Source organism: Struthio camelus, chromosome 1 (assembly GCF_040807025.1).
Source record: "Struthio camelus isolate bStrCam1 chromosome 1, bStrCam1.hap1, whole genome shotgun sequence".
NCBI lineage: Eukaryota > Metazoa > Chordata > Aves > Struthioniformes > Struthionidae > Struthio > Struthio camelus.
This window is the reverse complement of record NC_090942.1, coordinates 57,918,240-57,931,291: the sequence shown is the minus strand read 5'-3', so window position 1 is coordinate 57,931,291 and position 13,052 is coordinate 57,918,240. Positions and strand designations below refer to the sequence as shown.

Sequence of the window (13,052 nt, the reverse complement as noted above, 5' to 3'; positions counted from 1 at the left end):
GCCCGTCCCCTCCCCGCCAGCAGAGGGCGCCGTCGCGGGCGGCGCCGCCCCGCCCGTCCCCTCTCGCTCGCCGTCCAGCCGGAAGGGGGAGACAGCGCCGCGCTCGCGGCGCCGCGCTAGGAAGTTTGGGGGGGGGGAAAGGGGGGGGCTGGCCGGCCGGAAGTCCTCCCGGGAGGACTGTTTGGGCTTCGGCGTGCTGGCTCGATGATTGGAGGGGGTCGGGGTCGCGACCCGGAAGCGGAGCGGCCATGTTGCCGGGTGACCCCCGGAGCGGTGCGGGCCCCGCCGAGGGGACGGGGCTGCCGTGAGGGGCCCGAGCGCCTCGCCGATCCTCCGCGGTGAGTGCGTAGGCGGCCTGTCCCCGTGGGCCCCTCCCCCGGGGAGGGGGGCTGGCGGCGCGGGGCGGCCCCACTGGGGAGGGCCAGGCCGCGGGGCCGGGCTGCCCCCTTCCCCCCCTCCCGCGGTGGGCTCTGCCCTCGGGGGGCGCCGTTATCCCGGGGCCCCGTCAGAGAGGCTGCCCCGGCCCGGGCCGCGGAGGGCAGCAGGCCCTGGGGCCAGGCTCGCAGCGGGAGGTGCGAAGGGAAAGGGGAAAGCTGCGCTCACGTCTCCCGTCCTTGACCTCTTTGCAGAGCGCCTGGCTGCACACCCGTTCCCCATGGCCGCCTGGTCCCGGGGGGCTGTCCTGACCCTCTACCGGGCTCTGCTGCGCCAGGGCCGCGGGCTCCGCTACACGGACCGGGATTTCTACCTCGCCTTCATCCGGCGCGAGTTCCGCAAGAACCAGGGGCTGGAGCGGCTGGAAGACAAGGAAAGACAGTTGGAGAAGGGACAGGCTTTCCTGCACAGCAAACTCGGGGGCTTGGTTTAGAGAGTCCCTCTTCTCCATAGCTTCTTTTGTCCCCACATAGTTTCCCTTTCCTTCCAAAATCGCCACCTTTACTGAGACAGATGGTTGATACTTTCTGCCCACCACTACCTTGAAGAAGCCAGGAAGGCGCTTCCGCCGTTGTGCGGGGGGGGTGCTCTCCTGTTCCCCTTACAAATGCATTAGGCCACAGGTAGGTCACTCCCAATGATATAACTGTGTTCTTTAGCTTAATATTACAGTTAATTTTATGAGAGACTGTTATTTTCTGCTTAGTAACTGGATCCCTGTTTCCTCAAGGCAGGAACCTTCTTTCTTAGACTGTAACTTGGTCTTAGAAAAATAAAAAGGCTGTTTTAAGCTGCCAGAGTCAGGCAGGCACTGAACCTTTAGCTGGCTTTGAAAGCGACTTAGAGAACTGAGCTTGCGTCAGATTACAAAAGTTCTGTGGTCTTTTCATTTAGTTTCACTGAGGATCCACCTGCAGGTATTGTGGCGGCAAAGCTTGTTTTATATGTATGGTTGAAACTTTGAATGTAAATATTGAGATCAGAGAATAAAAAGGAATCGAAAGTATAAATCTAAGCAAATAGGAACATTAGTTCATGTTATATATGACTTATGTGAGAATCAAACCCACCAGCCTTGCAGGCAGGAAGAAACAGCTGATGAAAGCAAGGAAGCTATTCCCTTTGTGGTTCTTTGTGGTCTCTAATGCTGATCCTTGGGTGTTTCTGAAATTCCTGGTTTTAGCCATTGCTCAAAAATGAGTCTGGGAGCGGATGGACGCGTCTCTACTCTGAGACTGCCTGCCAGCTCCTAGGAAGATTCTGGTTTTTCATGATCAAGCACCAGATACTCCCTGCATCGCCTTGTGTGTGAACAAAATTACATGCTTTAGCTTGAGAAAGAGAAAATAAATTGCTATAAAAGAGGCCATAGTCTAGCTGAGGAGCACCAACTAAAAGGAAAAGACACAAATAGTAATATAGTTTTACGTAATATACAGGATTTTATTGCAAAGTGTTACTGAAGAAAGCTTACCTTCTTTTTATAAAGTATTAGGTGACTGCACAAATAAATCTGCTTACATGATTACTGGTCACGCAAAATTGAGGTGTTTTTCTTCAGGTCATAAACAGAGCTGGAGGCAAGGAAATGCTGCCATTGCAGAACTTGGTCAGTGTTGTCGTTCTGGCGTGTCTGGGAATAAGCAGCTCCTAGAGGGAAGATAGTTAAAGCAGATGCAGAGTTAGATAGTCCCTTCCTACAGCTCAGTGTTAAGACCCCAAGAGCGGCCAGTGTGCGATGGAGGGAACGGGAGTGTACCGTTAGGGCTGCACTGTTCTGACCCTTTTGTTCAACGCTCCTTTCAGGTGAGATGGCAGGCGCTGGGCCGCGTAAAGGAAAAAAGGATGACAACGGCATCGGCACAGCCATCGACTTCGTGCTGTCCAACGCCCGGCTGGTGCTGGGCGTGGGTGGAGCTGCTGTGCTGGGCATTGCCACGCTGGCCGTCAAACGGGTGAGTCTGTGGGGCAGCGAGGTGGCCCCTGAGCACAGGGGTGCTGGGAAGCAGGAGGGGGGGCAACAAGGACATGGAGTGCTGGTGCTAGATTGGGTGAAGTGCAAGCGTTGGGCACTTAACTCAAGTCGTGCCTGCTGCTGTTGTTTTAGATGTACGATCGGGCGATCAGTGCTCCCAGCAGCCCCACTCGCTTGAGCCAGTCAGGAAAGAGAAGCTGGGAAGAGCCAAACTGGCTGGGATCCTCCTCGCGATTACTGACCCAAGACATGAAAACTAACCTGAGCCGCTCCCTGCAGACCCTTCCCACTGATCCTTCAGCCGCAGACACAGGTAAGGAGCAGTGTGATACTCCTGCATGGCATAGTCGTCCAGGCCCATAAACCCTGTATTCATTTAAAGGAACGTAGGAAAAGAGAATGCCCTATCTAGCCCAGTGGTTTTTGAGAGGAGGGGGCCAGGGGTTAAACAGGTCTCCTGATAATTTCAAAAATTGGAAGCCAATAACTGGTATCAGGAACTGGTGAATAATAATTGCCTGTTTGCATTCTTTGTGCTTCTCTTTACTTTATGGGCCTAAATTTTATTCTCCCTCAGCCATTTCATTTCTCTGTCAAATTGAATAGTTATTATCTGTGCAATCTCTATTCTTAAAAAGTCATTCCACACCTTTGAACATCTCTGTTGCCTCTTTGGACCATTCCAGTTCCTCTGCCTCCTTTTGAGGGGAGTATTAAAGTTATTAATATACTAGCAGTTGATGCTTAACGGTATTTTCTACATTGTATCTCTTGTTTTCCTAAAAAAAACTTGTAGCTCTGTGTGCCTTTATAGTGCTGCTTATCGGTGAGCTACTGTCTTCATCAAGTCGTAAACAGTGACTTGAAGTCTTCTTTCTGAATTAGGTAATAAGTAGTTGAAAGTCCATCAGTGTTTGTAGGTATTTGGCTGTTTTTTCTCACAGGTTTTACTTTCCATCCCCCATTCACCTTTTGAGATTTACGTTTAGAGATTTAAAACAAAAATTGGTGATCTTCTCAGCTGAGTGATTTTGAATCTGAAAAATAACCCTCAAGCTTTAACTTAGTTTCCAGACCCCTGTAAGAAAGTAATCTTCACGATGGCAATGGATTTTCTGCCAAGGAAGCATTAAATATCTAGGCTGCTCTGTTAAAGGGGGTCTAGATCATTAGTTTGGATTTCCAAAAGACGAGGAGTGAGGCTTAAACCATTGATGATAATGTCTTAAAATTTAAAATTGAAGAAATAAATTGTTTCATAACTGGTTTTTGAAGTCTGGTTTCCTCTGGCTTTACATGAACTCCCTTATCTGCCCCAGGAGACTGCAATGGGACAAGAGGCAGGAGCTGCTGAGGTCGAGCAAGAAAGATCCATGTGCTGCTTAGTCTGCTGTTCTGCTCATGCTGTATGGCCAAATGCCTCTTCCTGGACAAATGTGCAATTGCTGATTGCCTTAATGGCGCCACTGGCTTGCAGGATCTCCCCTGTATCCCACTGCTAAAGTTCCACAGCCCTTCCAAAGACTTAGGCTCTCTTGGTCCTGTAACTTTTTCTTAATTCTTCTAATAACTTTTGAAACTCTTGGTCAAGTTTAAGAGAAGTCTGAAAGGTAGATGGGAAGTATAGACTCATTTCTGTAAGAAACCCTTCTGAAAAAACAGAGTTTAGAGCAAATCTATGCAGGTTAGACATTGCTTAATCGTACCAACAGTGGCATAAAGCATTGTATTGCTGACTTTTGTGTAAGAGTCTGCTCTCTTCTCTTTGATGAATGGAATTTTGAAAGAGGTTTTCACTGGGGCTGTGGTTGCGTGAGTTCTGCTGGGCCCCAAGGTCTCTCAGCTTACCTTTGTGATAGATGGTGGTCACAGAGCCTCAGCAGCTACTTCATTTCTAGATGGCATGATTTTCTCCAACCTCATACCCTAGTCAGGAGGGGGCTTTGCTGACAATTTGTAAAAACCCACTTAAGGAGCTAGTGATGGTTGTTCAATCATGTTTTATCCCCTGCTCTGGCATCATGTTACAAGGAGCTGATCTGGTAATAGTGCTGAATTTTTGATGAACTTGAACTCAGGTACTGCCCACTTAGCCATTAAAGTACTTCTTGTGGAAGATGAGAACATTAGTCTTGTTCTGGCTAAGCTCCAGATAGTGACTTACTTTCACCCTTCTCGATTCCTTAATGGTTTCTTTTGAAGTTTCTCAGCATTTCCCTTTTGAATGGTACTGGTGTAAAGCATGCAAAAAGTCTGCTAAAAGCTTTTTGAGACCCAGGAGGGTGCACTTCCACGCAGATTTCCTGCTGCGGATCACTTCACAGCGAAATGGTGGGGACAATCAGCAGTCTTCCTTCTGTCTTGCAGACTTTTTCCGACCCACAAAGCCCAAGCCGTCTGCCAAGAGGAGTCAAGTGGAACTGAAAAAATCACGCCTTCGTTTGTCTCTGCAAGAAAAGCTCTTTGCTTATTATCGGAGGAAGGTAGCTATCCCAGCAGATGAGCAGGCCCGGGCCAAGCAAGCAGCTGTGGATATTTGTGCTGAGCTGCGCAGCTTCCTACGCGCCAAGCTGCCGGACATGCCCCTGCGTGACATGTACCTCAGTGGGAGCCTGTATGATGATTTGCAGGTAATTCCTGGGGCCGTATGATGGGTCATTATTCAGAAGGCTGACTAGGCATGGGCATTTCTGGCTTCTCTGTTGGCCATGCTGTCTCAGCACAACATTCCTCTGTAATAAGGCTTCTGGTGTTGCATTTCCCGCTGTGGAGCTAGGCGTTGATTTCTGCAGTACTTTTTTGAACAGGGATGACCAGATTATTTTGGCCTTGACTGCAAAGTGTTTGCTTGTAGCCGCTTTTATTAGCTCAGAGCCTTCTTTCCTTTCCCTCCTTCCCTCCCTTTAGCTGTGTTTTTCTTGGGGCATCTCCAGTACAATTCTGTTTTCTCTTTCTCTGTCCCTTCCATTTTCTTCTGAATATATGGCATTCTCTTAGGACTCCTGTGTATTCATGTAGGTCTTCCCTACTTTTTTTTTTTTTTTTTTAAATGCATGACAGACCTGGATTGGACAGCAGTCCCTGCTGCATATCTCCCTGATGGAAAGATGCCCATGGCTATAGTGAGTGATTCAGAGGCACGCTTCTTGGTTTGAATCAGAGCTCCATTCTGGAGCATTGAATGTCAAGTGAAACTTGGATCTGGAGTCTTAATCACATTGGTGAAAAGGGACCTTTAATGACCTTTTCCAAACAATGTGGCAGACCGGGTGAGGGCAGTACCTAGCTGTAACATGGGATAATTAAACCATGGTGACTTAAGCTAGGCTAGAAATGTAATACCCTCCTGTTTTAAATTATCATATGGCATTGCTCTGCCTTGGGCCAGCTGCATCTTGCAGTAGGAGGCAAAATGATTCTTGTATGTACAATCCATGTCAGGTCCTTTAAGTATTTAAAGATCTCTAAGTAGCAAGTGCCATATAAGCACTAATTTGTATTATACTTTGGAGTTATTCCACTGATGGTGGGAAATGGGCCTTCAAAATGTCCCTTGATGAAAGGGAGGCTGTGAATCCCATGCAGAGAGGAGAGTGAGACAGCTGAATGCTTATTCCAAGTTCCTTTGAACAGAAGGCTATCTAGAGGTGGTGGAAAAAAAAACTGAGTGTGCTGGGAGAAACCTGGCCCTTACCTGTTTTTCTCTCTTGTGAAAGGTAGTGACAGCTGACCACATCCAGCTTATTGTGCCTCTGATGCTGGAGCAGAACCTGTGGTCGTGCATCCCTGGGGAGGACACTATCATGAACATTCCTGGCTTCTACTTGGTGCGTCGGGAAAACCCAGAGTACTTTCCCCGCGGGAGCAGCTACTGGGACCGCTGTGTGGTGGGGGGCTACCTTTCCCCCAAAGCTGTAGCAGACACCTTTGAGAAAGTTGTAGCTGGCTCTATCAACTGGCCAGCAATTGGGACTCTTTTGGATTATGTGATCCGTCCAGCAGCTCCCCCAGGAGATTTGACGCTGGAAGTCCAGTATGATCCAGAAAGGCATCTTTTTATTGACTTCCTACCATCCCTGACCCTGGGTGACATCATCCTTGTGGCCAAACCCCATCGACTGGCCCAGAATGACAATCTGTGGCGACTGAGCCTGCGGCCGGCAGAAACTGCTCGCCTCCGGGCCCTGGACCAGTGTGATTCTGGCTGCCGTTGCTTGTGCCTGAAGATCTTCAAAGCAGTATGCAAGTCAAATCCAGCCCTGGGTCACCTCACTGCCAGCCAGCTCACCAATGTCATTCTGCACCTATCCCAAGAGGAGTCCAACTGGTCCCAAGATGTGCTGGCTGACCGCTTCTTGCAGGCACTGAAGGGATTGATACGCTACTTGGAGGCGGGTGTCCTCCCTAGTGCTCTGAACCCCAAGGTGAACTTGTTTTCAGAGCTTACCCCGGAAGAAGTGGATGAGCTGGGCTATACCCTTTACAGCTCTCTCTCAGAGCCAGAGGTCTTGCTGCAGACGTAACGGGGCCTTACTGGGGGAACGCTGATGGCGTTTAGCCAAGATGGACTAGGATTACTGCGAAATATGTCTCCTCCACTTCTCTCTCTCTGTCTCCTTTTGGTTCACTATTATTTCCTGCTGTGGAGCTGGTGCTCCCACTGGATTTCTTGGTGCTACTGGTCCATTTCCACCATCTCTGTCCCAGCAGTTACCTGTTGGCTAGGGAAAAGAGGATAACGCTGCAGCTGTAAGATCTTTGGATAAGTTCTGCTGATGTTTAAGTGTCTACCAAAAAACGCTATGCACTTCTTTCTCCTGTGATATACTTACTGCAGTGAATCAATTTTGGTCTGGAGAAGGTGGAACTGGGCTGGTGAATCCAGTGACGATTTTAGCAGACTTGCATTGAGGTCCTTTCATTTCCTCCTGTCTGATTTTGCCCACGTGTTTCTGTGCGTCCCCTGGTCCACACTGTCTCACTTCCCCCTTTTTGTCTCTCTAACCCAAATGTGCAGCCTGAATGAGGTATTTTGGCTAGGGCTGTTGTATTTTTGAATGAACTCTGAATAATGATTTATATTGACAGCATTTGGGGCTGTTGAGCTATGAAGAGGAGAATGCACATGCCCATGGCTCCTGCTCCTACAGAGCCTCTTCATCCTTCATAAGCTGGGTTTAGGAGTAGTGTCCAGCCTGCTGTGACGCAGCCTTCAGTGTGGGCAATTCTCACTGAAGCTGTTGCAGGGAGGCTTGGAAGAAACTTCTGTGGTCTGGCTATGTGATGAGGCTGAAGGAGCAGGGCTTGCCATTCCTGCCTAGCCAGACCTGTTGGGCGTTGCTGGTGGGAATGGCCCTGGGAATGGAGAACAGGGCAGCTTTTCAGATGTCTCTCTGGCCTAGAGGAAGAGAGACTGATTATGGGGGAGGTGTGGGAGACACGCGTGGGAATGGGGATTACTTTTTCATCTTTCCCCTGAGAGCATATGGCTGTTCTGGTTTTTAGGAGGTGGAAGCAGGACCGTGTGCCTCGAAGAGTTTTTGTAATATGCACATGTAGCCAGATTCTCATCAGGTGTAAGTCAGTGAAGCTGAGAGGACTGTGCTGGTGTCGTTATTGAGATTCTGACCCATACACAGAAATTAGTGTACGTATGCAATGTTGGCGTTGAGAAAGAAGCTAGCTTCACCGTCTGCTTTCTGTGTGTCTTTTAGTCCTTCATCCCAGTCACCTGTGAACTGAAGCTTTTTTTTTTCCCCCCCTTCCTCATTCCAGCACGCTGACTCGTCAGCGTTCTCAGTTTACAGTTACTATTAGAAAGCTTGGAAAGGCACACCACCTTCTTCTGTCTGTTTGGACCTAGTGGCAATGCACTTCTGCTGATTCCTGTTTCCCAAAGCTGTCACACTGTTTTCCCTTGACTGTCCTTCCATCTGCTGCTGGACCGGGGTATGGCTTTGAGGGAGCAGCTGCAGCACAGCTGGCATCTCATACACTAACCACGTGGATTCTGTATACTCTCCATTCAGCCTTTTGGCTTCCTGTCTTCAGAGAAGGGGAGGGACGGTATCCTCCTGAATCTGGGGCTATGTATCTCCAATGACAAGCGCAGCCATCGTTAGAGAATTATAACTGCCTTTCCCCATCTTTAGCACCTTTGCTTGCTGTCCAGCCTTTCTAGCCAAGGGAGAGAGGTATCGCAGCAGCAGAGGTTGGCAGAAGCAGGCACCCTTTGCCCTTGCCTTTCCCTCAGGATTTACTCCCCTTTGAGAGGAGAGTTTCAAGGTGAGTGTCAGAAGTGGAATCGCTGAGTCTTTATCCCTTGTTTTCTTTTTAGAGGCAGTGCAGGTGAGATGAGGGAGGGCACATCTTTCTCGGACAATCCGTCCATTTTAGTGAGCGTGTCAGATAGTATTCTGTATACAGTGATAATGCAATGTTACATTTTAAATTATTTAATCCTTAGGGTACTGGCATTTTCTAGACTGCCAGATGCATACTTTGAAGTTTGTGTGTATATATAGTCTAAAAGGTTAACAGAAATTCTGTTTGTAAGATTTTGTGTTACTTGTAAGTTTTTGCAGCAGTCAGTGTTGGATCTGTTGTTGATTGCTCTTCACTCTAGTTCCTGGAATTTTTCCTCCTTCCTTTCCCTGTCCTTCACTGCCTTTCTGATGTCAGCCTTCCTACCCTAAAAGCAGACAGGCAAGACTTTGAGCCCATAGGGTGTTTGGGGAAATTCCCCTTTCTTCTAATTACTTGAAGGTCAACAAAATATTAAAATATCAGGGTTGTCAGGGGTTCCCCACATGTTCATTTCTTCAGTGTGATCTCACCTCTCACTTGGTGCTGACTCCAATACCATGGTCTTCATGCAGAATTGAGCAGCCGCATGGTTTGGAATGATCAAAACTATAGTCACAAAAAAGGTGAGGCAGAAGCAGGAGGAAGCCAGTGTCTGAGTTAGCTTCAGGACATTTGCCACATACATATCTGTATGCAGTAGAATTTGTTACGTGAATGCTTTTGCTTCTTCCTGGCAACCTAATGAATTAATATTTTTATGGCCATTTCTTGTTGCTGCTATTGAGCTGAATTCATGTATCAAATGGAGACTGAAGCTGCCTTTTTGTCTTCCCAGTAGACTTTGCTCCACTTCACTTCAAATCACTTCCATCATTTCTGCCTTTCAGTTTTTCCCTTCTTCTGAGCTAGCCACAAGCCTGTTTGTGAGAGGTAGATATTCACTTTCTACAGACAGCCCCCACAGTGGGCAATAACTGCCCTGGCAGTGGCAGTCTCAGCAAAGGCCAAAGATGTAATAGGTCACAGGGACACTGCATCTATGAATGTTTCAAGAGCAGGGTCAGGCATAGGGGGTGATAGAGGCAGGGAGGAAGGAGCAGGGCAAGTATGCAGGAAATCTCCACTAACGCTGTACCCAGCCTGGGGTCGAACAGAGATTGTCGGAGAGTCTTTTGAACTGGCACCTTTCCATGTTAAGATGCAGTACACGTGTTGACATACAGCCAGGAGGGCTGCTTTGTCTCACCTATTGGTAGGCTCTTTCCTAGCCAAAATTGCAGCGCAGCAGAGGGGCCTAAAGCTGAATGTGAAAAGGGCAGCTCCTGGCAGAGCAACTTGGAGACGAATGATTGTAACAGGCCCAGAGCTTGCACTGGCTGTTTGCACTGGGCTCCAAAAATGCCTTGGTGCGTTGTGCCATGAGATTGTCTCGTTCCCTCTAACTGTGGGGGGAGAACCAACTTGCTCAGCAGTGGGTTTTCACTGCTGCTGTGCTCCACTGCTAATCTTTCAAGTCAAATGGATTTCTTTTTAAGTATTTAAAAGCAATTATGGAAAGAAGAGGCTGCCCTCTGCCTCCTGGCAAGCTGCTCTCATGGCCTTCACTCTTAGCATGTGGTTACTAGCAGCGCGAAATGAAGAGATGGTGCCCCATGTCTCTCAGGCCTGGAGGCTGTGGATTCGTAAAAGGAAAAGTCTAGTGCATGGTCTGTGACAGAGTGCGTGGAATTCCGAAATAAAATAACTTTCCACAGTAACCTGGTTGTCTCTGATGTGTTTATAAACAAAGGAGTGTCTCTGTTTGTCGTCTGTGTGCAAGGGAGGGGCATCACCTCTATGTTGACATAATTCTGCACTGGCGCTAGTGCTTAGGGGACTGACTTGCCCCTTGCTGATTCGCTGCCTTCCCCTTGCAGCTTAGGGTGCTCAACCCTCTGCAGCTTGCCTTGGGAGAGCGATCAGCTAGGTGCTGCACCCTGCTTGCTCCTGGCAGTGTTCACAGAAGTCACAAGATGCTGCATAATTATGGAGCTGTGCCTCCCTCCCTTTCTCTGATAGCCCACATGCCTGGGCAGAGAGCTGCGTTTCATGTGGTTCCCCAGACTTCATAGGCTTCTGTGCCTCTTTTAATCTTAACTTTCCTGTTCAGATTCCTCTACCCTTGTTCAATGACAAAGTTGTTTCTACATGCTAGTCCTCTCCCCTGCCAAATGTACTCCTGTCTTATCCAAGCATCAGCCTCGGGGCAATAAGGAAACCACTGTGCCATTGGCCTGTGTGGGAGCATATTGAAGTTCTTCACATAAGCCCCAGTTTTACGTGCCTACCTGGGAAAGAGGAGGGGAAGTGTTGGACCTAAAGAGATGTGACTTTTGAGGGAGCCTGGCTCTTTAATTCTGGGAAAACATGCTAGGGTAAAGACATTGTGCTGACGTCTCAGTAACTGACATTTAACTATTTGGGGGGATATGCTATAATTCGAAAGGGAGCTCACGTATCTGAAAAAAATGTTTCCTGGTACTCTTCCCCCCTCCCCCCCTTAATCTGTTCTGTGGTGGGAACAGATCAGGTGAGGTCAAGCCTATTTTGTGTCACTTGTACTATTACGGGAATAGCTAAAACAAGCTGCTTGGTGGAATCTGTGCCAGCTATGACCCCCTCAGGTAAATGCCCCTAGAAAGCCTCGAGCTTGCAATACGTGTTTAATGCATGCAGCAGTTTGCACCTTTGCGTAAAAGCTGTCCTGGCATGAAAATAAGGAAAGATCAAAAGATCTGTGTTTGTTTAATGTAGCGAAGAAATTATTGAGGGGAGTCATAATTATTTCAAGTATGCAAAAGGTTGCTGCAAAGCAGCATGGCATAAATGGTTCTCCAGGCTGTGAAGACTCAGCTTGTCTTTTGTTCTTAGCCTAAGGAACAACCAGCTTAGAAGTAAAGTGAATTTGGGGAGAAGTAAAATACTTTGCACAAGTTGTTATACAACCACAGTCCTTTCCTGGGAATAAATGCACCCAAACTTATGTTTTACTTGCTTGTTTTTTGCATCTCTTAATTTTAAAAATAAATATATAAATTTCAGCCTGATTATTCTGTAAATTAATCCTAGGCTGGGGGAAGAGAGGATGGCTATACCCCAACTTTGAGATTATCATGCTACTAAAGTGTTGAACTGCATGATGAATGTCTTTTTTTTTCCTGAGTACTTGATCACCTCTGGGTTTTTAACGGTTTATTTTAATATTCTAAACTCCAGAAACGCCTTAAGCAGCTGCTGCTTTTTTAATTTTTTTAATTTTTTTATTTTAATTAGAGGAATCTCTTCCAAAGGAGAAGTTTCTCTTCCAAATAAGATAAAATGTGTTGGCCAGCTACCCACGCTAGGTATGATTCAATGGCTCTAGCATGGCTTACCGAATCTGGGACTGGATCTTGAAATGTTGAGACTTAACTTACAGATGCAGCAAGAGAGAAATGTGAGGTTCTCCCTCCTCCCAGTGAAACCCAGCATTGGCTTCTAATCCTAAGGGTCCTTAGGAGAAGTCTAGACATTTGGGTAGCTGTTTGGGGTATCTGGACTTTATCCTCTTTAACCCTGTCAAGCTAATCTTTATGGCCTGAGGGAGACAAGAAATATTGCCCATCCCTTTTTTTCTTTTTTCTTTTGGATTCAAAACCTTCTTAAAATAGCACTCAGGTAACAAATATGTCCTCTACAGAATCAGGGATAGCACAGTATAAAAGTTTTATTAGCATACTCTGAGGAGGACTGCATTATTCACAAATGCCAGAGCCAGAACTGTGGTGGTGAGCAGCTAATAATAACTTTATAGTACGTGATCCCATGGAATAATCTTGAAAATGCTAAGACAAAAGAGAGTAGTCAGACCAAAGGGTAAGGCAGGGAAGATCTGAAATCATTCCCTATATAGAAAGTGTTCTTGTCATTTTACAAATAGTAGGAGAGCAAGAGAGATACCTTGGCTTACAAAACTCAAACTGTTCACAGTCTTTCCTAAGTGCTCGTGCAGAAGTCAGTTTTGAACAAAATCACTTTAAACACATTAAAAGTCAGATTGATTTTTATTTTGCTGCTCTGGTTCAATTTCCCTGGCTCCAGTGGCTAAGTAGCTCTTTGATCTGTCTATTAACACGCATTCTTCATGAAGACCCATCTCCGTACAAATAATGTGCAAAAGCTGTTGTTTGCTTGGGTTTTCTGTTTCATTGGTTTTGGTTTTTTAGGCAACAGCTCCCTTAACTTCAGCACAAGCCTACCCCTTTCCCTGCCTCTCAGCCTTCTCACTGTGGTGGAATTGTCCCTGTTCCACAGAAGC

General features: G+C 47.3%; 1 protein-coding gene across 1 annotated transcript; it reads left to right on the top strand.

Annotated features, from left to right (window-relative positions):
• Positions 1–211: 211 nt before the first annotated feature.
• On the top strand, positions 212–11,796 carry MIEF1 (mitochondrial elongation factor 1). Its single transcript, XM_068941691.1, has 6 exons — positions 212–338; positions 630–1,058; positions 2,242–2,390; positions 2,543–2,723; positions 4,778–5,040; positions 6,127–11,796. Exons 3-6 carry the CDS (start codon positions 2,247–2,249, stop codon positions 6,931–6,933), a joined length of 1,395 nt encoding a protein of 464 aa, XP_068797792.1. The 5' UTR covers positions 212–338; positions 630–1,058; positions 2,242–2,246; the 3' UTR covers positions 6,934–11,796.
• The last annotated feature ends 1,256 nt before the right edge of the window (positions 11,797–13,052 follow it).

What these genes read in the sequence shown, in the direction of transcription:
- MIEF1 (XM_068941691.1), top strand. Translation starts at nt 2,247, where the DNA reads ATGGCAGGCGCTGGGCCGCGTAAAGGAAAAAAGGATGACAACGGCATC. An exon ending in CCACGCTGGCCGTCAAACGG is followed by an intron (nt 2,391 to 2,542) that starts GTGAGTCTGTGG and finishes CTGTTGTTTTAG; the next exon opens with ATGTACGATCGGGCGATCAG. An exon ending in GCCTGTATGATGATTTGCAG is followed by an intron (nt 5,041 to 6,126) that starts GTAATTCCTGGG and finishes CTCTTGTGAAAG; the next exon opens with GTAGTGACAGCTGACCACAT.